The sequence below is a fragment of the Octopus bimaculoides genome, chromosome 6, assembly GCF_046866305.1.
Source record: "Octopus bimaculoides isolate indiv1 chromosome 6, ASM4686630v1, whole genome shotgun sequence".
NCBI classification, from domain to species: domain Eukaryota; kingdom Metazoa; phylum Mollusca; class Cephalopoda; order Octopoda; family Octopodidae; genus Octopus; species Octopus bimaculoides.
The window spans coordinates 113,842,066-113,869,015 of record NC_142933.1 but is presented as its reverse complement, the minus strand read 5'-3'; the positions used below and the strand labels follow the sequence as shown (position 1 = coordinate 113,869,015).

General features: G+C 33.4%; 1 protein-coding gene across 1 annotated transcript in view; it reads left to right on the top strand.

The window, feature by feature from the left end:
* The window catches only part of LOC106867446 (ceramide glucosyltransferase), a 114,962-nt gene extending 88,249 nt beyond the window's left edge, over window positions 1–26,713 (top strand). Inside the window, exons 3-9 of the mRNA XM_052968588.2 lie at window positions 348–450; window positions 3,218–3,319; window positions 3,898–4,010; window positions 8,875–9,053; window positions 10,148–10,234; window positions 12,777–12,966; window positions 17,691–26,713. Of these exons, the coding sequence (XP_052824548.1) occupies window positions 348–450; window positions 3,218–3,319; window positions 3,898–4,010; window positions 8,875–9,053; window positions 10,148–10,234; window positions 12,777–12,966; window positions 17,691–17,855 (939 nt within the window). The 3' untranslated portion in view covers window positions 17,856–26,713. The remainder of the gene's footprint in view (window positions 1–347; window positions 451–3,217; window positions 3,320–3,897; window positions 4,011–8,874; window positions 9,054–10,147; window positions 10,235–12,776; window positions 12,967–17,690) is intronic.
* The last annotated feature ends 237 nt before the right edge of the window (window positions 26,714–26,950 follow it).

The following is a 26,950-nucleotide window of genomic DNA, read 5'->3' as shown; positions in this document are numbered from 1 at the left end:
ACACACACACACACACACACATACATGTTGGTATGTATATTGTAAAATACTGTTTGGAAGTTGCTCTCCATAATTTAAAAAAGAAAATCATCAAAAACTGCTTCTATTTTAAATCAGATGTTTTATTGTCTGGACTGAAAACTTGCTTGTACATAACTGTTAAAATTTTGCTTATTTCTGAAAATCGTTAAGTGAAATCAACACCTTTCCTGTCAAGTAGGTAAAATTTACAAAAATGGATTATAGTAATAAAACCAGTAAGCTGCATTTTAGCTAGAAGCTACATCATGCCATGACATTTTGATGTTGCACCATTACCTGATGTATTATTTTTCTTCTTTTTACAGTATGAACTTTTATTTTGTGTTCAAAATGAACAAGATCCAGCCATTTTTATTGTTCAAAGCCTCATTGCAAAATATCCAAATGCTGATAGCAGACTTTTTATATGTAAGTGTGTTACAATATTGTTTTCTTTAAGTATTTTTTTCTGCATGAATTTTTTTTTTTTTTTTTTTTTTTACATCAACAAAACCTTTTATGCTGAAATGACTCATAACTTATAACATGTTTCTGCTTCCTGGTTCTGTTCCACTCACAAAACAGTATATGTGGAACTGTGACCTGAAAATAGGATTGTAAATTTATAGAAATTTCATTATAATGTGTACACACACACACACACACATTTCAGTCATTTGAATGTGGCCATGCTTGAAAGGTTTTAGTTGAACAAATCGACTCAAGGACTTGTTTTTAAGCTTAGTACTTATTCTATCAGTCTCTTTTGCCAAACTGCTAAGTTACGGAGTTGTAAACACACCAACACCAGTTGTCAAGCAGTGATGGGACACACACACACGATAGGTTTCTTTCAGTTTCCATTTACCAAATCCACTCACAAGGCTTTGGTCAGCCTGAGGCTATAGTAGAAGACACTTGCCCAAGTGGGACTGAATCTGGAACCATGTGGTTGGGAAGCAAACTTCTAATCACAGTCATGCCTGTGTGTGTTTGTGGAATATACATTGTCATCATCATCGTTTAACGTCCGCTTTCCATGCTAGCATGGGTTGAACGATTTGACTGAGGACTGGTGAACTAGATGGCAACACCAGGCTCCAATCTGATTTGGCAGAGTTTCTACTGCTGGATGCCCTTCCTAACGCCAACCACTCCGAGAGTGTAGTGGGTGCTTTTACATGTCACCGGCACAAAGGCCAGTCAGGCTTTACTGGCAACGGCCACGCTCAGAATGGTGTATTTTATGTGCCACCTGCACAAGAGCCAGTCCAGCGGCACTGGCAACAATCTCGCTCGAAAGTCTTTACACGTGTCACCGGCACAAGTACCAGAAAGGCGATGCTGGGCACAAAGAAAATGAATTCTGTAAACAGGTTCATGTAGTTATTAATCATCAGATGCTCTAAGTACCTACTACAAGTAATGATATTGTGGATGCAGACTTATCGAAATTGAGAAATAAATGCAGACAGTCTTTTGAAGATTGGGAAATAAAAGAAACCAAGTAGAAATGGAAATGGAATTAATAGTTGTTTACAAGGAAGAAATGCAGATTTGGAGTGTAACGGTGGTAATATTATTATTATTATTTCACTGACTGCATTAAACCGAATAGGATGTTTTATTAACTAGTCTAATTTAGGGAAAGGGAAATGTAAAAAATAAATGTAATACTGTTGGTCTTATTGAAAAACATTGATCTGTATCCATAGCACCGTAATTGTATATTTGATTGTGATAGCTATAACTGGAAACTTTTATGAGGTTATTTTTAATGACTTGTGCATAGTGATTCTACTTAGAACTCTCACTATTCTCATCTCTCTCTCTCTCTCTCTCTCTCTAGACAGTAAATTAGTGCAGTGCTATGGTGGTACTTTAGTTCTGCCTCTCAGTCTCCCATTATATCTCACTTGCAGTCTTCTCTCTGTATACCTGGAACTATTCTGTCTGTCTGTCTCTGCTTCACCTAAATTCCAATGTTACCCTCCACTCCACTCAGAAGTACTGTGTAACCTTGACATGTGCTAACCCATCCCACTTGGCTCAATTATTCAGACTCCAAAATGTATCATCAGGAGGATTTTTTTGTGATATTATGAAGTTGTTTAACTCCAAGTCAGTCTTGATCATGCAGACCTATGATCAAAGGCATTCCAGACATGACCAACCTGTCCTTTTATATACGCTAACATTGCTCTTTATGTCTTTCCATTGTTTGTGGTATGAACAAGATTTGACTATTTTTAGCTGGTTGAGTCATCATGTAGACACTCTCTTCAAGGAGTAGATATATTAAATAGTTACATAATATGTTTAATCAGACGTACAAAAGATATTGACTACTTGGAGCTCTTCTTGAAAAAATTCAGCAAAAGTTTACACCATTCCAAACAAAGTGAAATATGTCTATTTTAGTTTTGCATTGATTTTGGATGGGTGGAGGAACTCAGATTGGCTGTTTTCCTCAACTTTCAATAAAAGCTTCTTAGTTTCTTCTGAGAAGTTTCTCTATGGGGACTTAATATATATTAGGTTATAGACCTTCAATGAAATTTTCTTAGCTAGTCTTTATGGTGATTTAGACTATATTGTGTAATACTGTCATTAAAATTTTTTAGCTGTTCTCTTTACATACATACATATATACACACACACACACACGCGCGCGCACGCTAGAAAAATGCAAAATCACAACTTGAATAAAATTATACAAAAAATTTCATTTATTTGTTTATTTAGTTAATAGACTAAAGTGTGGCTGTGTGGTAAGTTTGTTTCCCAACCACATGGTTCCGGGTTCAGTTCCACTGCGTGACACCTTGGGCAAGTGTCTTCTACTATAGCCTCAGGCTGACAAGCCTTGTGAGTGGGATTTGGTAGATGAAAACTGAAAGAAACCAGTTGCATATGTTTGTGTGTCCATCACCACTTGACTACAGGTGTTGATGAGTTTATGTCCCTGTAACTTCACAATTCATCAAAAAAGGTCAATAGGATAAGCAACCATGTTTGGCAAGTATCCCAGCATGGCTGTAGTCGGATGACAAACAAATTAAAGGATAAAAGATTTTATATTGTTACTCTTGGACTTAGATTCAAAGTTTCCAAAAATCATAATTAATAATTAAGGTAATTTTTGATAAAAAGTTTTAGTAGTTTTTAATTTTTTTCCCCAAAATTTGAATTGTAGGTTCCAAAAATGTGGGTCCAAACGGGAAGATCAACAATATGGTGGCTGCCTATGACAATGCCAAGTACAATCTTATCGCTATCAATGACAGCGGTATGAGAAGTAAGTTTATATTTTACAGTTCTCTTCTCTTGGTGGTGTTTTCTGTGTCAACTTCTCTAAAAAATTTAAATATTAAACCAATAACATCAGTGATAGTGATAAAGTAATGAATATTGCATTACGTAAGTCTTTTGTTAATAAAGTAATTGAAGTGTCAATCTGTTAGCTAACTTTTTATGCCACTTGTGTCTATTGTTGTTGAGTCAACAGCTGCTGACCTAGTAAAAGAGACTTGCTAGCTGAATCAGAATTAACATTTATAATGTACAGATAGTTTTGTTTTCTTTTGTTTAATGAATATTATTATTATAACGTGAGCTGGCAGAATGGTTAGCATACCAGACAAAATGCTTTGTGGCATTTTGATTGTCTTTCATTCTAATTTTAATTGCATTTGAGGTTGACTTTGCCTTTCATCCTTTCAGGGTTGATAAATTAAGTACCAGTGAAACACTGGGGTCGATGTAATCGACTAGTCCTCTCCCACAAAATTTCAGGCTCCTTTCTTTGGTAGAAAGGATTATTATTATTGTTATTGTTATTATTATTATTATTATTATTATCTTCATCTATTTCAGTGTCTCCTGAAACCTTACTTGATATGGTGAGTGCTCTCACTCCCAAAGTTGGTTTAGTACATCAGATGCCCTATTGCTGTAATCGGAAAGGGTTTGCGTCTGCTTACGAAAAGGTAACATTTATTTCATAATTTTCATTTGAATCCTCATCCTACTCCTAAGGTGGATGACAATATTATGATAGATAAGGTTCTATTCTTTTAAGAAAATTTACCACCTCTAAATAGATTAGTTAATTGAAGGAAGTGGGGATGTGCGTAAAATTGAACCTTCTAAATCAACTTTATAGATTTCAGATTTCTTTAACATCATACCTATATTGGTATCCAATGACATCTGGAATCAGAACCAAATTCTTTATAAATTCACTGTTGTTGTAGTGAAATTTAATGGGTTAAAAAAAAGGCTTGCTGGATCTGTATTTATGTTCATCATCATCATAACTTTTTTTCTTTCTTTGCATGAAATGGGGACAGCATATTACATCTCTCAATCGTTTGTCATCTTGTCTAGGACAACCATCATTCTGAGATCTAACCTTGCTACCTCATTTCTTTTTAACCCTTTAACATTTAAATTAGTCATATTCAACCAGAATATTTTACTTGTTTTATCATCAAACTGGCCTGATTTGGTCATCAGTCACATTTACCCTAGAATATTATTCTAAAAACAATCAATCACATCATTGAAATCTCAGAGCTACCACATGATACATGACCAATTCAAATCATTGTGAATAAATAAATAAATATAGGCGCAGGAGTGGCTGTGTGGTAAGTAGCTTGCTTACCAACCACATGGTTCCGGGTTCATTCCCACTACGTGGCACCTTGGGTAAGTGTCTTCTACTATAGCCTCGGGCCAACCAAAGCCTTGTGAGTGGATTTGGTTGACGGAAACTGAAAGAAGCCTGTCGTCATCATCATCATCATCGATATATATATATATATGTATGTGTGTTTGTCCCCCAACATCGCTTGACAACCGATGGTGGTGTGTTTAGGTCCCCCGTAACTTAGCGGTTCGGCAAAAGAGACCGATAGAATAAGTACTAGGCATCTAAAGAATAAGTCCTGGGGTCGATTTGCTCGACTAAAGGCGGTGCTCCAGCATGGCCGCAGTTAAATGACTGAAACAAGTAAAAGTGATAAAAGAGATAAATAAATAAATATTACTTTTGATAGGTAACGTCAACTAATAACACATAGCACATTTGTTCACGACCTATGTATATCAGCTGAAGCCTTTAATGTGTGCAATTTACTTTCCATGCTGATTAATTATCGTTACATAACCAGCAGGCCTTGTGTGCGTCATTTCTCTCCAGCCTCTGCTGGTCTTTCATGTTTCATGCCCATGACAAGAACTAATGGATTACTGCTTGCTATAAATTTCTATAAGGATCCTGTTTTGAGTTTTGTTTCTAATTTGTGATGAAATTGTGTACAAAAAGATTAAAAATAAAATTTATTTACTCTTTACTCTCTAAAATGTAATGCTTATTTATCTACATTGTTTTGAATCAGTCATGCATTATCTTGTAGCTTTGAGATTTCAATGATGTAATTGTATATTTTTGAAATGACATTATAGGGTAGGTGTGAGGCTATATCTGACCAATTTGAACATAGAACAGCTAGGATATTTGGGTTAGATATAAGCTAGTTTAAATGCTAAAGGGTTAAATTCATTTAGAAAATTAGTTTTCACTGAATTGCCTCAGTCAATTTTTCTTATGATAAACATGTAGAGATGTCTCGAGGCAGGTGGCAAGTGATTTAGTTAAGATCACTCAATAAATAGAACATGAAAAATTTGAAAAATAAGATGAAAAGGTACATGAAATTGTGTTAGTAGTGTTAAGGCAAGAATTTCTACAAGTCAACAACATCCGTGGGGTAATGGGGGGAAATAAATAAAATTGAATACTTTCTAAGCTATACAACTGAAGGGTGTGAATGAGGAAAATGAACACTGAGCTAATGCTATAGTAGATTATATCAGTAGGGAAACAAACCTGACGATCTGGTTACACTAATGGCTCATTATTTGCACTAGACACATTCCTTGTTATGGTTGGATTTAATTAGTATTGAAATAGGAGTCAATAGTCCTGGCAAATACATTATGTAGGCATATGAGTGTTATTAGCTAGTGAAACTTCCAAAGTATTAAAGATAGGATTTCCAGCAGCTGAAGAACATATGAAGTGCTATTTACCTGACATAGCATGAGTAAAGGTAGAAACTATAGGGTAATATATATGTACAAAGACACTATCTTTTTTATTGGTAGCTTTAGATTATTCATCTGATGTCAATTAGTTATATATATATATGTGTGTGTGTGTGTATGTATATATATATGTATATATCTATTTGTGTGTGTATATATGTATATATCTATTTGTGTGTGTATATATGTATATATATATAGTGTGTGTGTGTGTGTACATGTATGTATATATATATAGTGTATATATATATAGATGAGGTCCTAGGGAAGGCCTATCCACAAAACTGAGTGCTTGAAGCGTGTCCCACCCACACGTAACAACACACTTTTCACCCACTCTACCCTAAGAAGTTAAAGTACAACTCTTCTTCTAATTGCACGTTTCTCTTCTTCACATTTCCTCTTCATGCTTTATGATTGTTTTCCAATCCTCTTTCTTGTCCTCACTGCTGTGCTCACTGTATCACTGTTCCCCACCACCGACATCGACTCTCTATTTTTCTAACCAGATTTTATGTTCATATTCTTTTTACTTGTGAGTATACCCTAGCACTACACCATCTCTCTTCTGCTTTCTTGCACTTTTGCTGTTTCCTACTCTTTCTCTATCTCTCTCGCTCTCTCTCTCGCTCTCTATCTCTCTCTCTCTCTCTTTCTCTCTCTCTCTCTCTCTCTCTCTCTCTCTCTCCTTCTCTTGTTTTTCCTCTGAATAGGTAACAAAGTATCACCTTTACATCAGTGCACTTGTTTCTGGCCTCTTTCTGTACCTCTCACTCTCTCTCTCTCTCTCTCTCTCTAACCATGTACTTCTTCTATGGCAAGACACCTATTTCTGCCTCTCTGTGTCTCTGTTACACTCTAACCTTTCATCATTTGATACTGGATCACCTCTAATGCCCCCTCTGTTGTGACAAGACACCTACTTATGTCCCTTTGTCACACTCTAACTATCATTCTCTGACACAAATGCCTTGCCCCTCTCATAATTCCTCCTCTTTTAAGTTACTCGGTTACCCTGCCAGTGCTGGTGCCACATTTAAAGCATCCAATTCACACTGTAACGTGGTTGGTATCTGGAAGGGCATCCAGCTGTAAAAATCTTACTGAAATTAACTTCACCTGTGCTAGTGCCACATAAGAATTACTGAGTCCACTTTGCAGAGTGGTTATTGTTAGGAAGGGCATCCAGCCATAAAAACAGACACAGTAGCTTCAGGTAGATTTTCTACCTGGCTGGCTCCTGTCAGCTGTCCTACCCATGGATGCATGGAAGATGGAAGTTAAATGATATACGGTCATTATACTGATGACTGTGTTGGTTCAACCTCACTCTCCTGTGAACAACTTTACTCCTTCCTCTTTTTTTGTCCAATCCTTCCTTCCTGCCCTTGAATTCTCCTGCACCATTTCCAACACTTCTGTCACATTTCTCAACATTTCGGTCAACATACACAACTCCGCTCTCGCTACCTCCGTCCACTACAAACATATCGACTGACGCTCATACCTCAACTTCTCCTCCTCCCACCCTACCCACACCAAGCTCTCCATCTCCTACTCCCAGTTCCTCTCTCTGCGCAGGCTCTGCAAGTGACAACCATGACTTTGAGACTTGGTCTCAACTCCTGGCTCACCACTTCATCCTTTGTGGATATCCTCTCGCCATTATCCACACAGCCCTTGCCAGAACACGTTCCGTGGTCCATGCCTCTGCTCTCTCTCCCTACACCCGCCCCACTGCTGCCCATCTCCTGTTCCCCCCTCACCTACCACCCCTCCCTTCCACCCTGCCCCTCCAATGCACCATTCTCTGAGCCTTCCGGTGACCCCAGTCCGACCCCTCCACTTCACACATCTTCCCCAACCTACCCCTTCCCTCCTTCAAATGAGCCCACAACCTGCGTGCCCTCTTGGTCCACAGTTTTTTCCCTAACCCCACCTCCCAACCTGGCTCCCGCCCATGCTGCCGCACTTGCTCCTATCTCACCAACACCACCATCCTCACAGACACCCATCATTGTCTCTATCATATCACCAACTCCTTTAACTGCACTTCTAGCAATGTCATTTACTGCATCTGTGTTTGTGTATGAATATATATATATATATATATATATATATATATATATATGTATTGTATATATGTGTGTGTATGTGTGTGTGTGTGTAAAGTGCATTATCTTGAAATGTATTGCTAAGCCATGCAAAATATGTTATTTCTTTTATGATGAATGGAGAACAAAACAAATCAAATGATTTTACTTCAAAACATTGTGTATCTTGTTTTACAAGTTATCAATGTTATTTCTATTTAATGTTCATTTGTGTGTAAAAGAATTAGATGTGGGCGTGTGTGTGTGTGTATACATATGTATATATATACATAAAAGAATTATACATGTGTGTGTGTGTGTGTGTGTGTGTGTATATATATATATATATACACATACATACACAAAAATGAATTATACACGTGTGTGTGTGTGTGTGTATGTATGTATGTATATATATATATATATAAAAAGAATTGTACACATAGGTGTGTGTGTGTGTGTGTATGTATATATATATATATATATATTTGTACAGTTGTGTTGAAGTTTAATTTTCTTTTCCCTGTCCAAAAGAAAGTGTTTCACTGCTTTGAGAAGTTTATATATATATATATGCTTAGAAAAAATATATATGATTGATAATTTTTCTCACTTGAATTTCTTTCTTTCTTTCTTAATCCATTAGGTGTTCTTTGGAACACAGCAATCACGATGTTATTTAAGTGCCAATTTTGTTGGTATTAACTGTACCACTGGAATGTCATGTTTGATGAGAAAGGAGCTTCTTGATCAAGCAGGTGGTATGTCAGCTTTTGGCAAATACCTTGCTGAGGATTACTTTTTTGCTGAAGCTATTCGAGAAAAGTAAGTTCACTTCAGAATTCTTTAATTATATATCTTCCTTTTGAAATTTGAAGAGTTCTTTTTGGAAATTACATCATGTGATTAGCTATTAAACATGTTAACATTTTGCAATTGCTACTTTATTCATATTTTAATGGCCTCCTCCATTGCTTTCTTTCATATATATATATATATATATATATATATATATATATATATGAGAAAGAGAGACAGACATTAAATCTATTTAATGTTGTACCTTTGTTCCTTTATTGGCCATTTTCTTAATGTGTAAGCTCTAGCTGGTATCTCTCTCTCCTCTCCCTCATATTTATGTAAACCCTTATTTAATACATTTATACTATATCCTTTTATTTCTCAAAAGTCGATAAAACCCTAAGAACATTGCCGTTAAGATGGTTGAAAAAAAAATCTTTGTTTCTTCACTGCAATTGTTGTAACACTCTAAATATGTAACATTTACTACAATACTAAAAAAAAATCATTAATTACTTGGGTTATTATTAACTTTCTTTTATCCTAATATTTTTCCATTTTAAATATCGTTATTGTTGGCACACATAATTAGTAGATTGACTGTCAGTCAGAAATAAACTCTGTTAATGGTTATTTTGATTAATGTGGAGGCAGCTGCATTGCTTGTATCCATAACAGTGAGACTTTTGCGCTAAAGATCCTTCTCTTGAATATTATTAGTTTATTCTTGTTTAGCTCCAAGTCAATTTTGACAGAGTGCACCTGGGATTAAAAGCATTCTAACCATGGTCATCCCATGTTTTTTTTTCTGTATCGAGAACCTGGAACCACATTATTCAATGTGTTCTTTTCTCTGTGAATTGAGGGAGATTTGATTGCTATTTCTAACTCGTCAAACAACCAGAGAGTGAAAGAGAGTAGGAGGCTCCTTTGTTGACCTTATTTGTTGTTGATAAAACACAGAGGTTGTTTAAAATAAAACAGTCCAGTTATTAACTTGTCCAGTTACAGATACATATAGATAACATATTGAAAATTGCTGTGGGTACATAAACTCTTTTTTTTTTTCCTGTAAATTCCATTGTCCTATATCAATATTACGTGTTTTGCATTTCCAGAGGCTATCAAACTGTTATCTGCAGTGAACCTGGTATGCAAAATTGTGGAACATATTCTATTGGAGAATTTCATAAACGTTTAATCAGGTTTGTAATATTTTGTTATTAATTTATTGAGAGAAGTATTAGGTCATCCCATAAGTTCTGTCCGAATTTTGAATAAAAAAAACAAGTGATCAAATGTTATATTTAATTGAAATTTAATCATCAATGTACTTTCCCTGATTATCTATGACTTCCTTCCATCTATTTACAAACTTTTTAATCCCATCAATGTAAAACTCTTTTGGTTTCAAAGCGAAGAACTTTGAAATATCAGTTTCGACCTCCTCCTGGCTTGCGAAAGTTATGTCCCCCCAAATGATTCTGTAAACTACGAAACAAATGGTAGTCTGAAGGAGCAAGGTCGGGAGAATAAGGTGGATAAGGAATTTTTTCCCAACCAAGCCCTTCGATCTTCTGTGATGTGCTCTTTGCAGTGTGGGGTCACGCATTGTCCTGATGAAATATCACTTCTTTTCAATTCACTAAAGCGGGTCTTTTTTTTCTTCAAAGCTTGGTTCAAATGCTCTAATTGCTGACAGTAGACTTGAGCATTGGTAGTTGCATTAGGTAGTAACAATTCAAAGTGAATTACTCCTTTGCAATCCCACTGGATAGAAAGAAGAACCTTTTTTCCATGAAGTTCCCTTCTTGGTTGTGGTTGAGCTTTTTATTTTTTACCAAGCCACTGTTTACGACGTTTAACATTTCGATAGAAGATCCATTTTTCGCCACCAGTCACAAGTCTATCCAAAAAGAGTGAAATGAGTTCGCGAGAATGGAGAGAAGAGCAGATGTCAACTCGAGATTTGCGGTTGCTTTTGGACAGTTCATGAGGCACCCATTTTCCAAGTTGTTGAAGATGACGATGAACAGTTGTATGGTTTGAACTAAGCTTTATTGCCAATTCTTCAACTGATAATGCAGGATTTTCTTCAAGTAATGCCTCAAGGAACTTATCAAACGCAACTGGACATCCTGTTTGATCTTCATCTTCTAAATTTTGCAAACCATCTGCTGCAAGTTCTTTCATTCGAGCATTCTTTCCCATAAGCTGAGTGTATGTTTCGAGTCGCTTCGGCTGCAGAGTTCTTTTTTGTACTCATAAAGCATTATGTGCCTTAAATGCTCTTTCGATACTTCCATGTTAGAAAGGGTTTTAATCAAAGAAATTCTAATTCTATTATTCTGTAAAAGAATATTTAATTAGTTTAAATGTACACAAATGCATAAAAATAATTTTTAATTCCATTAGACATTCTAAAATACTATTAAATTTCATTCAATTTTAAAAAGAGGTAAAATCGGACAGAACTTATAGGATGACCTGATATTTTTGTGTTTGTTTATCTATGTTAGATTTTGAGATGTAGATTGTTTTGCTAAAATACCATGAAAATTTATCTTCTAGCAATAGCACGAATTTTTGAATTATTTTAATATTTTTTAAAACCTATTTGCTGACTTGTATAATTCTTTCATCTTGCTGCTAAGGACATGAAGTATAGAAAGAATTTGTAATGTTTGGTTTCCAAAGTAACATTCATCGAGAGTTTTTTTTTTACCTCACAAGGGAACATTTTCAATATTAGCATAAATTACTGAAGTTGCTTGATCACAATAGTTCTAAAAATTGATTTGTTTTTCTACTTTGGTACTGGGCCACAAATTTGAAAAGAATAGATGTAATTAATTGAATTGATTCTCAGTACACAACTTGGAGAGATGCATGGCAGCAGACTTCAGAATATAGAAGGATATAATTAAATACTTTTAATGAGCTTAAGCCAATGCTCTCTCCTACCATGTATCTTACTGATTTGAAATGACTTTAGATGTTGGAGACATATCCTCTACCTCTGAGAATGTCAATTGTGTAATACTTCAATCATCACCAGGTATCTCATTTTGTTATTTAATAATTAGATCTGCAATTTATTATTATTTGATATTGAGTGCTACAATGTGGCATTTACATCTTTGTTGCATTCCAGAGGTAAAATGCAAAATAGTCATTTAGATATTTGGGATAACCTGAATGCTGGCTGAAAGTGATTGAGTTAAGGTGCAAGTTAACCCTTTGCCTGTCCAAAGTATTTTCATAAGATTGTCCTAAAATGTTCATGTTTGTTTTCGGACTTTTAGTTCTTGCTTCATACATTTTGAGTAATTTAAAGTTATTCTGGTGGTTGAGAAAAATTAGGAGTGTCTCATATACAATGCATGGACACCAAGGATATCTGTCCTATGTATTACATGATACACAGGATAGAAGACAAAGGGATCACATCTGTTATGTCAGTTTCATGTGATCGTAGTAATCTATGACACTTAGTGCATCTGATAATTGAATTTGGTGCCCTAGATTCAGCAAAATGGGGAAATGAGTAATTGTAAAAGAAATATAAGCAACAAAAATTATTGAATTTATTTTCTGTATGGTTAAGAAGTTTACCTTGCAGCTACATTGTTCTAAGTTTGACCTCACTTTGCATAACTTCGAAAAATGTTATATTTTTAAATTCAGAATTTGTTTTTCAAGTTTTATTCGTATGATTTATTTTTTTAATCTTTTGTTTTAATTTAGGTGGTCTCAGTTGCGGACTTCTATGATCCCAATGTTCATCATTTTTGAACCCCTGTCAGAATGTATGATGTTAGGCGTACTAGCTTCTCTAGCTGTTGAGTACATGTTTGACATTAGTCCTCTGGCCTTTTTCCTTTTACATGTTTTAGTTTGGTTTCTTCTGGATTATATACTCATGCAGATTGTTGAAGTAAGTATATTTGTTTTGCATTTATTTATCAAAATTGTTGCAATTGGGGAATAAATATTCAAAAATATGTAATTAGGAAATAATACAGGCGCTCAGTATTGAGACAGGTGTGTGTATCTAAAACAGTGGCCAAGGTGACAATCTGATAATAGGAAGGATGTCCGACTGTAGAAACCCCAACCAAAAAATGAAACATGAGCAAGAGGAGATCCTCTGATCTGTCTAAAAATATGTACTGACTCTAACCATGTGACCCATCCAACCCATTCCAGCAAGGAGAGTGGATGTATGTTGGTGATAATTTATTCATTCAGATTGTATCAAGATAAAATGATTTTTATTTACCTTAATTCTCAATACTTTTTTTTATTTTATTAAATTTGTAATGCAAAATGTATAAAGGTGTATAGACACATGGCTGTGTGGATACTGATTTTGCTTCATAGTTAAGCATTTTCAAATTCTATTTCTCCTCATGACACTCTAGGCAAGTGTCTTTTATTCTAGCCTCAGGCCAACCAATGTTTCATAAGTGGAATTGGCATTTGAGAGAAACTGTGATATGATTCTTCTTTTATTCTTTTATTTGTTTGTCATTTGACTGTAGCCATGCTGGAGCACCACCTTTAGTCGAACAAATCAACCCCAGGACTTATTCTTTGTAAGCCTAGTACTTATTCTATTAGTCTCTTTTGCCGAACTTCTAAGTTACAGGGACGTAAACACACCAGCATCAGATGTCAAGTGTTGGTGTGGGGACAAACGCACACATATATGACAGGCTTCTTTCAGTTTCCGTCTATCAAATCCACTCACAAGGCTTTGGTTGGCCCAAGGCTACAGTAGAAGACACTTACCCAAGGTGCCATGCAGTGGGGCTGAACCCAGAACCATGTGGTTGGTAAGCAAGCCACTTACCACGCAGCCACTCCTGCGTCGCATTTTTTTTTTTTTTTTTGACATTGCTATTGGTTACCCTGTTCAACGAAAAAGATCTTTTACTCAAATATTTGCTTAGGATTGGTGACAGGAAAGGCATCTAGTCATAAAATGCCTCAATTCCCCTGTGCAAACTGTGCTAGCATCAAGTGGGGAAGCAGGATGTTGAACGAACTTTGACAGTTCTGTTTCTTTTTAGGAACTTTACAACTAATTATGTAGCAACTAATTATGTAAATAACCTAGTTACTGTCCATTTTTACAGAAAGATCTTGTAACGAGTAAGAAAAAAAAAATTGTTAAATTTTAATATACATCAAAAATGTTTCCTTCATGATAAGGTTTCAGTATGAATTGAATATTCATACTTCATATTAATAGTTTCTTATTGTAAATTCTGAAAAATGTATCATTTGGTTAATGATGTACTGTCTTCTTAAACAGGCTTTGTATTATTTAGCTCTCTACAGATTGAAATAGATATATATGGGGTGAAGTAGAAAAGTGCATAGGACTTGGTGAAAGTCTTTTTCTATTCACTCCTGCCAGCTGTTGAGCTGACACTGAAACCAATGAGCTGAACTATTTGTGACCTATTGCAGTGTTTGCTATTTTAGTGACTTCCTTGGCTAAGTTACTACTCTTACTGGTTTATAGGATTGTCGGGTTATGACATAACTCTTTGTTTATAATTGTATAGAAATAGTTTTATATCAATGAAGAAGCATTAGAAATATTTTAACTTGACCAGAACTTTAGTTTGATAAGTTACATGGATATTAAAAAATCCATTTGTAGCTAGAAATTAGTTTTTGATATGAAATGTTTAATTAAAATGTATATTAGAATTCACTATTCAGCCAAGGTGAAGCAACAAAAAAAAAATAAATAATAATAGTGGATTCAAATTTTGGCATAAGGCCAGCAATTTTGGGATAACTCATTTACATCAACCCCAGGACTCAACTGGTACCTATCTTATCATCTCCCATTAAAGAATGAAAGACGAATTTGAACTCAGAAACATAAAGACAGACGAAATACTGCTAAGCATTTTGCCTGGCATGCTAGCAATTCTGCCAGTTTACCTCCTTGATAATAATAATGGTTTCAAATTTTGCCACAAGGGCAGCAATTTGTGGGGAGGGGATGAGTGGATTACATTAGCTTCAGTTTTCAACTGGTACTTATTTTATTGACCCCCCCCCCCCCCCCAAAAAAAGGGATGAAAAGCAAAGTTGACCTTGCATAATGATAATAGTAGTAATAATTCTTTCTACTATACACACAAGGCCTGAAATTTTTTTGGGGGGGGGGGGGGGGTAAGTTGATTACATCAACCTCAGTGTGTAACTGGTATTTATTTCATTGACCCCCCCAGAAGGATGAAAGACAGAGTCGACCTTGGCAGAATTTGAACTCAGAAACATAAAGACAAACAAAAATACTGCTAAGCATTTTGCCTGGCATGCTAATGTTTCTGCCAGCTCGCTGCCTGAACAGAGATACAAGAAATAAGATCTTTATAAATTGACATAAAAAGATATAAATTGATTTTCAAAAAGAAAAAAATGGATAGATACTTGGAGAAATGGCTCTGAAACCATTAATATCTCCAAATTCACTCTGTTCTTGTAAGTACAATTAGATGATAAAGCGAAATCCACATGAGACTTGTTACTCAGGACCCACTTCATAAAATATAGCCAGAATGTAGTTCTTTAGTTTGGACATTGAGGTTTGTTGAAGAGGAAAACTCTTTACTTCAATCCTTTACTGTAGTGTGTCCACTGCTTGTTCATCATTACTAAAAAATGGTGACAAGTAATCTTAATGGATGGATCTGGTGGTAAATCAAATTTTTCCTTCACATATTTGCTGGTTGGTATAAAGTCACATGTTCAATGAACATTAGTGAAGAATGCAGAGCAGGGTTTCTTACCTATTTCTGGCATTCAGGATTGATTGCATCACTGCCATTCTTTGCATAACCTGGCAGTCTTTTCTTTAGTAATATTGCCAACCAATCAAATAATGAAAGAAACATTCTATTTTATATTTGAAATTAAATTTTACCTTTTATCTAATGGTATTGATGAGAATTGAACTATATAATTTTAACTAGTGAATAATTACAATTGTATTAGTCACTGGCAGCCTCTGGTTACTAACCAAAAAGTCGATGATTTACATCCTGTGGCCAAAGCCAGTCCATGTACTAGATGTATTTGCAAGTTAATGAGATATGCAATCCAAATTTAACAATTGCTTCATTATCTTACAGTACTGAGATCAACTTCTCTTCTGGATAATGATAATAATAATCCTTAAATCTTACAGACATTGCGTTTATAAAATGAACAGTAGCTGTCTCTTATTTAGTGATCTTTCTAGTAATATCATGGGTTCTGACATACACACTTTTGTTCAGAGTGTAATATATAAAGCATGAAAGGTATCAATTATATCTTAGAGTTATGATTAGAACTTGAACTCTTTTACTTAAAACAATTCTTGTAGTCTTAAGCTATTCAACTTTCTAGGTAGTCCTGTATAGTAGAGATAACTTGAATATATGAATTTATAAATTCTCTCTCTGGCACTCTAATGTTAATTTGTTACCTCTTACTTTCTGATGCATCAACTCTTTCCACTGTCCATTTACAAGATTGTTTGTTCATTTCTTGCTGCCATTTCCAACTTTATATTTTTTTTATTTTGCTAGAAGTAGTTGATCAATCTTGCTGTAATTTGTGGTGCAGCAGTTTGACAAGTTTTTTGGTTGCCTGTAAGCACTGTGTAGAATGATTACAAATAAATATATATCACCTACTATTCTATTTATGTCTTCTGGTATTCATCCAAGTTTATTTACTTTCTGTTTTTCAAATGATAATCGTTATATTCAACAGAGTTACTTATAAATTAGATAACACCAATATATAAAAGTATTATAGTTTAGTTTATTCTTTTAGCCATTGTTAAATAATTTTAAAGGAAAATACATATCTAAGAACACATAATTCATCATTTTATGTCTATTTTCCATACTGGCATGGGTTGGATAGATCAACAGGATCCAATAGGTTGGAGGGCCACATCGTGCTCCAATATCTCAATTTTGGCGTGGTTTCTACAACTAGATGTTGTTCCTAACATTTACCACTTAACAGACTGTCTTGGATGCTTTTTTTTTTTTTTTTTTTTTTTTTTTTTTTTTGTTGTTGTTGTGTGGCACCTGACTAAGTTGTTGAGAGATGATGGTGATTTTAGGTGAAGTTCAGAAATATGATGGGAGGAATAGGTTTATTGCTGTCAAAGAATGTGTATATATGTATATTTATTAACTTTGACACGAAGTCCTTGGTAATTATGAAATGGAAATATTTGTAAAGCACTATTTTTAAAACAATGTTTGAATATTTTCAATTACATGTTGATATGAATTTAATTACTGAGAATAATATATTCTTTAGGTCTGCAGTGGTGCAGGCCTAAAGTAGGTCACTAAATTGCAATTATATCAGTAACTTGTTGCAATGCTACATATTTGACTTAAATACTTTATTTAATGTAGATTTATACAGTAAACTTTGTAACAACTGACTGTAGTTATATGTTGGTATATTTTGAACCTTATAACAGATAATTGCTGTTACATGTTGGAAATTTATAACAGTTATATATTGAAAATATAAATGTAGATTGGACTCCATTAGTGTTTTAGGATGCTGTTTATGATATGACTCCAATAAATTTTTTAAATGTTTAATCTTTTATTTCAGAATGGCTCCTTACCGATGTCAAAGTTTGAATTCCTTGTCTGCTGGCTTTTACGAGAAGTTATGACATTGTATCTAACAATTCAAAGTCACCGAGATTGGACAATTGTGTGGAGGAATCGAAAATACCGAGTACGCTGGGGTGGAATTGCTGAAGAAATTGTATAGCAATGGGGGGATGCAAGTGTGTGTATGTATGTATGTATGTATGTGTGTGTGTGTGTGTGTGTGTGTGTGTGTGTGTGTGTGTATCTAGGTATGGGTGTGCGTATATGGTTTCTTAAATAATGTTGTTTGAGGATTTGTGATAGTAATTGGTGATAGTGTCACCAGCAGTTTATGTTTAGTTAATGACTTTTGTTTTCTACTTTCTAACTCCCGCTAATTGTACCCCTCCCTGTTCTACTCCCCTATCCTCCACCCACAAAGACTCCTCTTTCTGGTTGTTGGAACAGTTGAGGGCTGAAGTGGGATGGTTTTTTTTGGGGGTTTTTTTTCCTTTTGGGTATGTTGGTTTTCTTCTGGTGCTTGTGTTAAATACTTGATAAATCTCTCAACTATTCTTGAAGCAGATATCACTAGTTATAAATCATTTTTATGTAAACTTGTTGAATGACATTTTTCGAGTGAATACAAAAAATGAAAAATTGTAGTATAGTGAGAAATGTCAAATATAAGCAGCTGTTACGTCAATCCTAAGATATATATATATATTTATGATGATCATATTGGTATTTTTATTGATCATATTGGATCAACTAGGCTAGATCAAGTTCTTTGTGTTGATTAATAACATTCTTTGAACTTTCAAGTAACTGTTGTATTCAGGTTTTCTATAGATTCTAACTCTGTAAGAATATATTTTTTTAAGTTTCAACATCTCCTATTTTCCTCAACAGTTGGGAGGAATAAATTTTATTTAATGCTTTACAAGACCTAAAGACTGAAAAGAATTTGACTTCTCAGTGAAAAGAAAATGTTCCAAATATAATGTTAGCTCTCTTGAAAATCTTCATTATACATGTAGGTACAAAACAAGTTGTTCACTTGTGACCTTTTGGTATAGTGTAGTAATAATTTCAATTGATCTGTTGATGAAATGTGTTCTTTGCCAACATTATTTCTGATGTTGAAACAAAAATCAAACCCACCTTTTTATTACTTACATGTCTAGTTAAGTATTCTTGTAATTGTTTTGTGAGCCAGATAACTTTGTGCTATGTATATAGAGATGATATCAATTTGGGGATTTTCTTAATATACGGTGTAATTTTTTGTGAGAGTGAACTGTTAATATATTAGTTTAAAAAAAGAAAGTGTAGCTGAGAATGCTTGCATTTAGTTCTACCATGTATTTTCTGTTGTCTCAATGAAAACCACCTTAGTACTGTCGGGTTTAGATTTATTAAGATACCTTGTATCCACTATTCCACATAATACTATAATATAATAAATAAATATCAGATATAATGTTACACAATTGGTGTATCTGTTTCAACTGAATTGACTGATGTGAATTATTAACCAGATATAACTGCTTCAAACATAATTAATCCATATAAATTCTAAATACCGATATTTTACACCATTTTGGAGTTAGTTCCACTGAATTGCTCACTTACTTCATTTCAATGATTTCTCAAAGAATTCTAGTGAAATGTTTGAGGTTTGGTGTTGAGATCTTCCTGACTGCCAACAAATCTTTTTTTTTTTTTTTCATCAGTAGCTTCATTGTGGCATGCCTTAGAAAGAAATCTTTCCGGTCTAGAATGGCCATTCTGTTCCTTGTAGATTTGTCATCATTCTAACTCTATTCTTTCTCTTTATTAGTAAATTTTTCAAACTTTTTAACATATTTTACACTTACACCATATACCATTTTCCTTTCTTTCCAAACACAAGTGTTACCCACTTGCAATCTTCACAGCTTCTGATTAACCTTTTAATACTTGATATTGATAGATTTCTGACAGAAGCGTGGTTTGAGGACAACTGAAAAATCATTTAGCATCACTAAATACTATTTCATTTTTACTTTTAGAAAACATTTGAATCACTTTCTTTGCTCATGTACAGTTAGTTCACAGTTAAAAAAGAACCCGTACTATTAAAACTGCACCTAAAAAAGAGTGGACTCTTTTAAATGATGAATAATACTTTTTAGTTCTGAACAATTGCTGTCACTTGATATGTCTCACCATGGAATACTGCTTACATAGTTTCAATACTATCCTTGCGTCTTGTAGCAAAACATTAGTGAGCACCTTGGAAAAAACCATCTACCTGAAATGACAAATCTGCCATCCTGAACTGCCTCCAATTTCTGCTTCATCAGCCTTTTTTTACAACTCTGTGTACCTGCTTTATACCTCTCACTTTTACTATTGTATCTCTTGTTTATGACCTTTATACTGTCTCATTTTTTTAGACCCTGTTCTAAAAACTTTGCTCTATCCATGGTCTTCAGAACTACGTTCATAGTGAACAGTCTCCCCACTCCCCATGTCTTCCCATCAAACAGTTACAGTTCAAACTGAACACGTCAACCATATTAATGCCTCAGTCATTCTGAGAATGAAGGCTACAAAGGACCATGTGACTTGTGTCATTTCTCCTCCAAGCAAGTCATAATCCACCCAAAAGTAGTAAATGCTACTTTGGTTGATCAGATCTGATATGAAGTCATCAAAATGTTGTTGAACTCATTATGACGATTCCCATCAACCTGACTTCAGCATTGAAATATATACTTGAACATGGTTTGTTTTCACATTCTTCATTGTCTTAAATGAGTGTGTCACTAACAAAATCCTACCCCTTCCTCTCAACTTATGTCAATTTTGTTTTCTACCCTACCACCTATCTTCTAATTTATTTGTTCGCTGGTCTGTTTTCATCAAAAAGCTTAAGATCATCTAAAATTAACGTGTATTTGTACTCTGTTTTATGCTGAGTACAAATACCTCGCCCCTTCCCTCTCCTTTTTGTGTATAAACAGGAAAAAAAAATTCCTTGCCTAATAAAAATGTTAAAAATTTATACAAAACTTAATCAACAATAATACTACGAAAGAGTTCATAAAAGAAAACATATATTCAAGCAATCATATTTCAAGAAAGCATTACAGCAATCTGTATTTTCTTGTTGAACAATGAAAGTAGCAAACAAATTGTTGATCAAAGTTCTTTTCTATATTATAACCTTTATTAACAGTTATTTCAAATTAAGCATTTAAAAACAAAAAAATTTGGAATTTTTTTCTCGTTGTAATAATCACTTCCTGTGGTAATGTTTAATTTTGATACAGCCAGATCTCTATGACAACCATTTCTATCAAATAGGCTAAGACCCTCTGCCTTACTTTTGTTCTTGACAATCTTGGTTCAGTCTTTGGTTTCTTCTTCATCTTCACTACTCTCTGCAGTCCCTTTTCTTCATTTTTTTTTTTTTTTTAAACCATTGGCTTTTTTTTTTTTTTTTCCCTTTTAGGAAAACCAAAGGGGAAGCTTACTTGGTATCTCAGGTTGGCTGTGAAATAAAAACAAATAAAACTGCTAAAGAGATGACCATGTATTTTTAGATTTTTGTTAGAAAGTGAGAATGGTTGTTTGTGTATGTATGTGTGTGTGTCTTTCATGAAACTTCAGATATCTATGACATGTTAATATATTGATGTTTATTATCATTACCAAGTAAGCAAAGAAATTATTGAAATTCTGTTGCTTGCATTGTAATATAGTCTGAGACTATAAACCATTGCAGCATTATTTATTTCTTAAACATTTATTATTTTTGTTATTCAAAAATTTAAATGTCAGTTAATGTTTCATATTAATCTGAACTTTTAAAACCCTGTTTACTCCTCCTTTTTTCATGGATTGTAATAAATCCTTAGTATTGTTGGTTATTTATCAGTATTGAAACAAGTTGTCTGTTATTGTTTTAGTTTCTAGTGAATATGGTCGCCAACTTTTTTTTTTTTTTTTGCCAGATTAGTATAATAATAATTCTATCTCCTGTTACTGTGGTAACTTAATGTTATTCACTTTTGTAACCATTGCTGAAAATGAAGTTTCCAGTCAACCCTTCAGTTGGTTTCTTAAATTGTTCTTTTCATTTAACTAATATCGAATTTGATATTGCTTTATTTTGACATTTATAGGAAAATATCATTTGACATTTTAACTTGATTTTTATAGAAAGAAAGAACTATTTCTTCACTTACTATATTTTAAATTTAGTTCAGTTATCTTTAAATTGGAATTTCTAACCTTCAAATATTGTATATTAAATGGACTATTAGGGAGGGTGGTGGATTGGCAGAATTGTTAGAGCATTAGAAAAAATACCCTGCAGTTATTGCTTTGGTTTTTTATGTTTTAAGTTCAAATCTCACTGAGGACAACTTTGTGTTCCATTATGGAATTGATAAAGTTAAATAGCTGCCAAGGACTGGGCTTGGTATAATCAACTGTTCCTTTTTCCCCTGGTCAAAATACAATGCTGTATTTAGTTAACGTTAAAATTCCACCAAAGTTGAATTCATTTTATAGTTTACCAGATGCCAATAAAATAATCAGGAAATCAATACTAATCAATATAATCAACTGTTATCTCCCCAGATTTATGTCTGTGTCAGATCAGTTGAGGCTGTGGCATAATTTGAACTTGGAGTGCAGAGAGCTGGAACAGCTACTGCAAAGCAATCTGATAATCTAACAACTGCCAATTGGTCATCTAGTGGCGTAATTAGTAGTGTCAAACTAAATCAGATAGTATAGTGGCATAATTAGTAAAGTGTTGGACTAAATGTTGTGTTATGTCTACATTCTCACTTCTTACTGAAGTTGATTTTTTTTTTACATTCATTCTTCCTAGGTCGTTAAGTACCAGTCAAACATTGGGGTTGATATAATCAGTTACATTCCTCCCCACAACATTGTGGCCTTGTACCTATAATTATTAGGGTTTTTTTTTTTTACTCTACTAGTTAATGAACCAGGTAAAATTAATCTTGCATTCATCTATCTGTACACAATAGAATTTAATGATTTAGATAGTAGACTATTAAAGCTTGCCAGCATAAAATGTTGTCTAGATATTATGCTTGGCAAAAAGTTTTGAGTTATTAGTTAAAAATATTTTCATTGTCTAATTTCATAATATTCTTCATAACACTCCTTATATTGAAGAGCTTTCAACCATTGATAATACATCCGTGAATGAATCATGGATAATCATTTTTTTTTTTAAACACTTTTCAAATAAGATCAAAGTATATGGAATCTCCACTTTGGAGTATCTTGTTAGCTAATTCTGAGATTTTCTACCATAACAGACACTTGTTGATCTAAAATATTTTGTTTTACACCATTTTAAATCAATAGGATTTGAAGGATTTTTATTTCTTTTTTAGCTGGCTTGCAAACTAATTTAAATTAGTTTTATTTGTACTCAATCCATTTATTCAACAGTCATTGTTTACATTAATAAGTCTTATGAGTTTAAAATTAGATAATTTATTTTTTTATAATTTTAAATTAAAATCCTTGAATATTATTTTTGATTGATATCTTTTAAGTCGAGCAATAAACCTATATCAGAGGCCCTTTGTGAAAATTAGTTTAAAACAATAAGTATTTTTTAAAGAAAAGCAGTATGTATACACATACATTACAAATTGACTGAGCTTCAGCTACCTACTTGAAACAGTACATTATTGTGTGTATTTTTGTTTTTCTGTTTGTATTGGTTTCCAGTTCGTTGGGCCAATTAATATATGAACAAGTCCAGTTGGTTTGGCTAACTTAGCTAAATTGTACAAGCATGATACAAGTACATTGTTGTTGTGTAGCTCTGAGTCAGCTCTGGTTGAGCGGACGTTATTATTAGTACGATGTTGAATCTGTGGGTGACATTTTCTCCAGGTCCTATTAAATAAATGTTTAATGTTTGTATTACAATTTTTTAATGCCCAAATTAACGCACAGACATGTCTAAAATGAAAGAAGATATAATGCAAACTGCAAATTTTCCAGATCTTCAAAGAAGCTTGTTATTTTTAGCATTCTAGATATTTGATAATTTATCTAGAAAAGGGGACATTTTCTTTTCTATTGCAAAATTACAACTTTTACTATTTTCTCATTTTCTCTTCACTTTTAGAAGAATGAAAATGAAGAAAATGATTTTTAAAAAAACAGCTTGTAAAAAATTTTTCACAGGGCTGCATGTTTTACTAGAAACATGAATTTAATAGATGCATGATTCTTATTTTTAACCCTCTAAACTAGAGAAGTCCTCTTATTGACCAGCCAAACCCCTCAAGGCCAATTTAATTGGTAGAGCCAATTTATAGCATTTATTTTGTTATTTCTCTTTCGTGATAAAAACAATTTTGTATCCAAGTGATATGAAACTATGATAATTGTGCTAAATTTCTATCGGATACTGCTTCAGTAATTATTCCCTGCATGGCTAACTGGTTCATTGTACATTCACTAGTTTCTCCCTCTGCTGACTAACCCATCTCCCTCCTTTTTGGTGGCTGTCCCTACGCACAATGCTTTATTGGTGACTTAAAAATGTAGACTAATTAAAACAACGATGATACTGTTTACTCTGATAATGACATCAATGATTGAAGATAAGCAGATTTTTTATTTATGCCAAAGGAGAGACTTTTTAAGCATTCTATATATGTAATCTAGTCACTCATGTTACCTCAATTTGCATATCTGCTAATTTCTTAGAATTTTTGGAATGTGTACTATTAGGTCTGCAGGCAGTTTTGTCATCATTGTTACTGGTTAACGATGTCCATAATTTTTTTTTTTTTAATTTAGTTGTAACTGTCTTCATAGTCCTCATTGTATTTTCTTTATTCAGATGACTGAAAAATTATTAAATACGTTGTTCACGCATGCTATGAAGGCTATTTAAAAGAAAATGGTGTGAAAATCTTGTGTGCATGTTTATATAATCCTCCACCTTCATTGCATATATCTTTACTGCAATTATTGACTTCCAAAGCAGGATATTAATGGTGTCAATCATGCTGGTCTAGGAGGGTCTGCAAAGCCATAGGTACTGTCTCCTACTTCAGGCCCAGTGAGTAATATATATAGCATGTATATACACCATTGAAATAAAGATTAGTTTTATGTTAAACTTAATCTTGAAATTGTTAATGTTAATATGATGGTCATTACTACAGGAACTGCATTATATTTGTTAATATCGTTGTGAATTTCTCAGGTTTGTTTTTGTTATTCTCTAAAGTTTCTCAGTGAATTAACATTAATAATGTAAATATTCAACAACAAAAATATAAGTAGGGCACAACTTCTGAAATTGTATGCACTCCATTTTGTACTTCTTCATTGAAGGCTTGAAATTGTTTTCTGGGTGCATATAAACATTTGTTTTCATCTCCTTTAACTAGATACTGTAGGATTAATACTAAAAAAAATGGATCAGGCTGTAGACTGGCAAGATCATTAGAGTATTGAATTAAATGCCTTACAGTATTGAGCATTGTTCCTGTATGTTCTGAGTTCAATTCTGCCATGGTCAATTTTGCCTTTCATCTTTTCTGGGTTGATAAATGTTTGTGGCTTTCTGCCTGTATTTGAAATTTTAATTAATCTGTAGGTTACTGATTTTCTGTTCATCTCCTGTCAACTAAGTTGCTCTCCTCAAACTCGATGTAGTTTCTATTTTTTGTTTTGGTTTGAGAATTTGGCTGAATCTACAGCAATTGCTTAGTTAGAAATTAGTAAGGCTTGAGAAAATTAATTTAACATTTATTCTGCATACTTTATTAAAAAAAAATTTTCTATAAAAGTATTTTTACATTCACACTAAATTGAAAATTTTTTTCTAACCCATCTAAGTATCACTAGTTAGTGTCTAACTTAAGCTTTTTTTTTAAAGTATTTTTGAAATATATAAATACAAAGAGGTATTTCTATTTGCAATGAAAATGTCTCCCAGAATCTATTCATCAAACTCACTGAGTTTTACTTCTTGTTTTTCTTAGACTGATTTTTGTGTGTGTGTGATAATGTTGAAAAAAAAAAAAATTTTTTAAGAGATTATAAGCTTGTTATCGATATTAACTAAAGAGATTCTGAAGATCGTTGACATGAAGTGGTGAAACTTCTATGAACTGACACACTGAGCAGTTTATTTTCCTGTGTCCTAGTCAAATATTCCAAGACTGAATCCGTGTGTGAGGACTTCAGATCACAGAAAATTTTTTTCATTGTTTTTACCAGTTTTTACCAAACAAATGAAAAATTTCTTAGGTTTTCTATGTTGAAATATCTTCAAGATTTCTTATACTGCCAAAAACAAACAATAAAACAAAAAAAAAAATGTGGAAGGAAATGGAAGATTATCTTTATTTCTAGCAAGTGTCAAATTCTTTGAAACAAATCAGTTCAGATTCATTCATTTTCATTGTGTGTGTGTGTGAATGAGGGAAGGGATGGAGTGAGTAGTGTGTGTAAGCAAAATGTCTTGTACACAAATCTTTGTGTGTATCTTCCAATGTTCTTTTTCCTCCCCCCCTCTATTTTTTATTTTGTTTCTTTTTTTTTTTTTTTTTTTTTTTGAATTCCTGTGTTTTAATTAAAATTTAAAATGTAGATCTTCCCTGGCAGGTATATTCATTCAAATATTAGCCATAATCAGTCTGATCTTTCTAAACCTATTTTGTCATTCTCTGTCATGGTTATTCTATCTGTTCAGATATATTATATAAACATATTTTTTTTCTCACCCACAGTCTGGTTTAAAAGATATGACGACTATTATTTGGCTAAAGTTTAAACCTAAAAAACATAAAAAGAAAAATCTTATCCCTCCACTCCAACCCAACTCTTAATTGTACATCTTTTTATAAATTTCAATTCATTTTTGAATTTAGTTTTTTTTTTTTGTTTTGTTTTGTTTTTTTTTGGTAGGGGGCTGTGTCTTTTTTTTTTTGTTGTCTTCTGAAATAAACTAAAAGAACAAATTTATATATGAGTTATTCTTTTCAATTTCATGTCATCACATTCACTTTTCCAAGCTTGCATGGGTCCAGCAAAATTTGAGTTAAATTTTTACTGCCAGCTATGATGCTCTAGTTTATATGGAGGTTGTCCGTAACACATTCTTCATGACATCACTTGATTCAGAAAGAAATATGTACATGAACTTACAATTTCATGGACTAATCGTGTCTAAAACCTTTAAAATCCCATAAATGATATGCA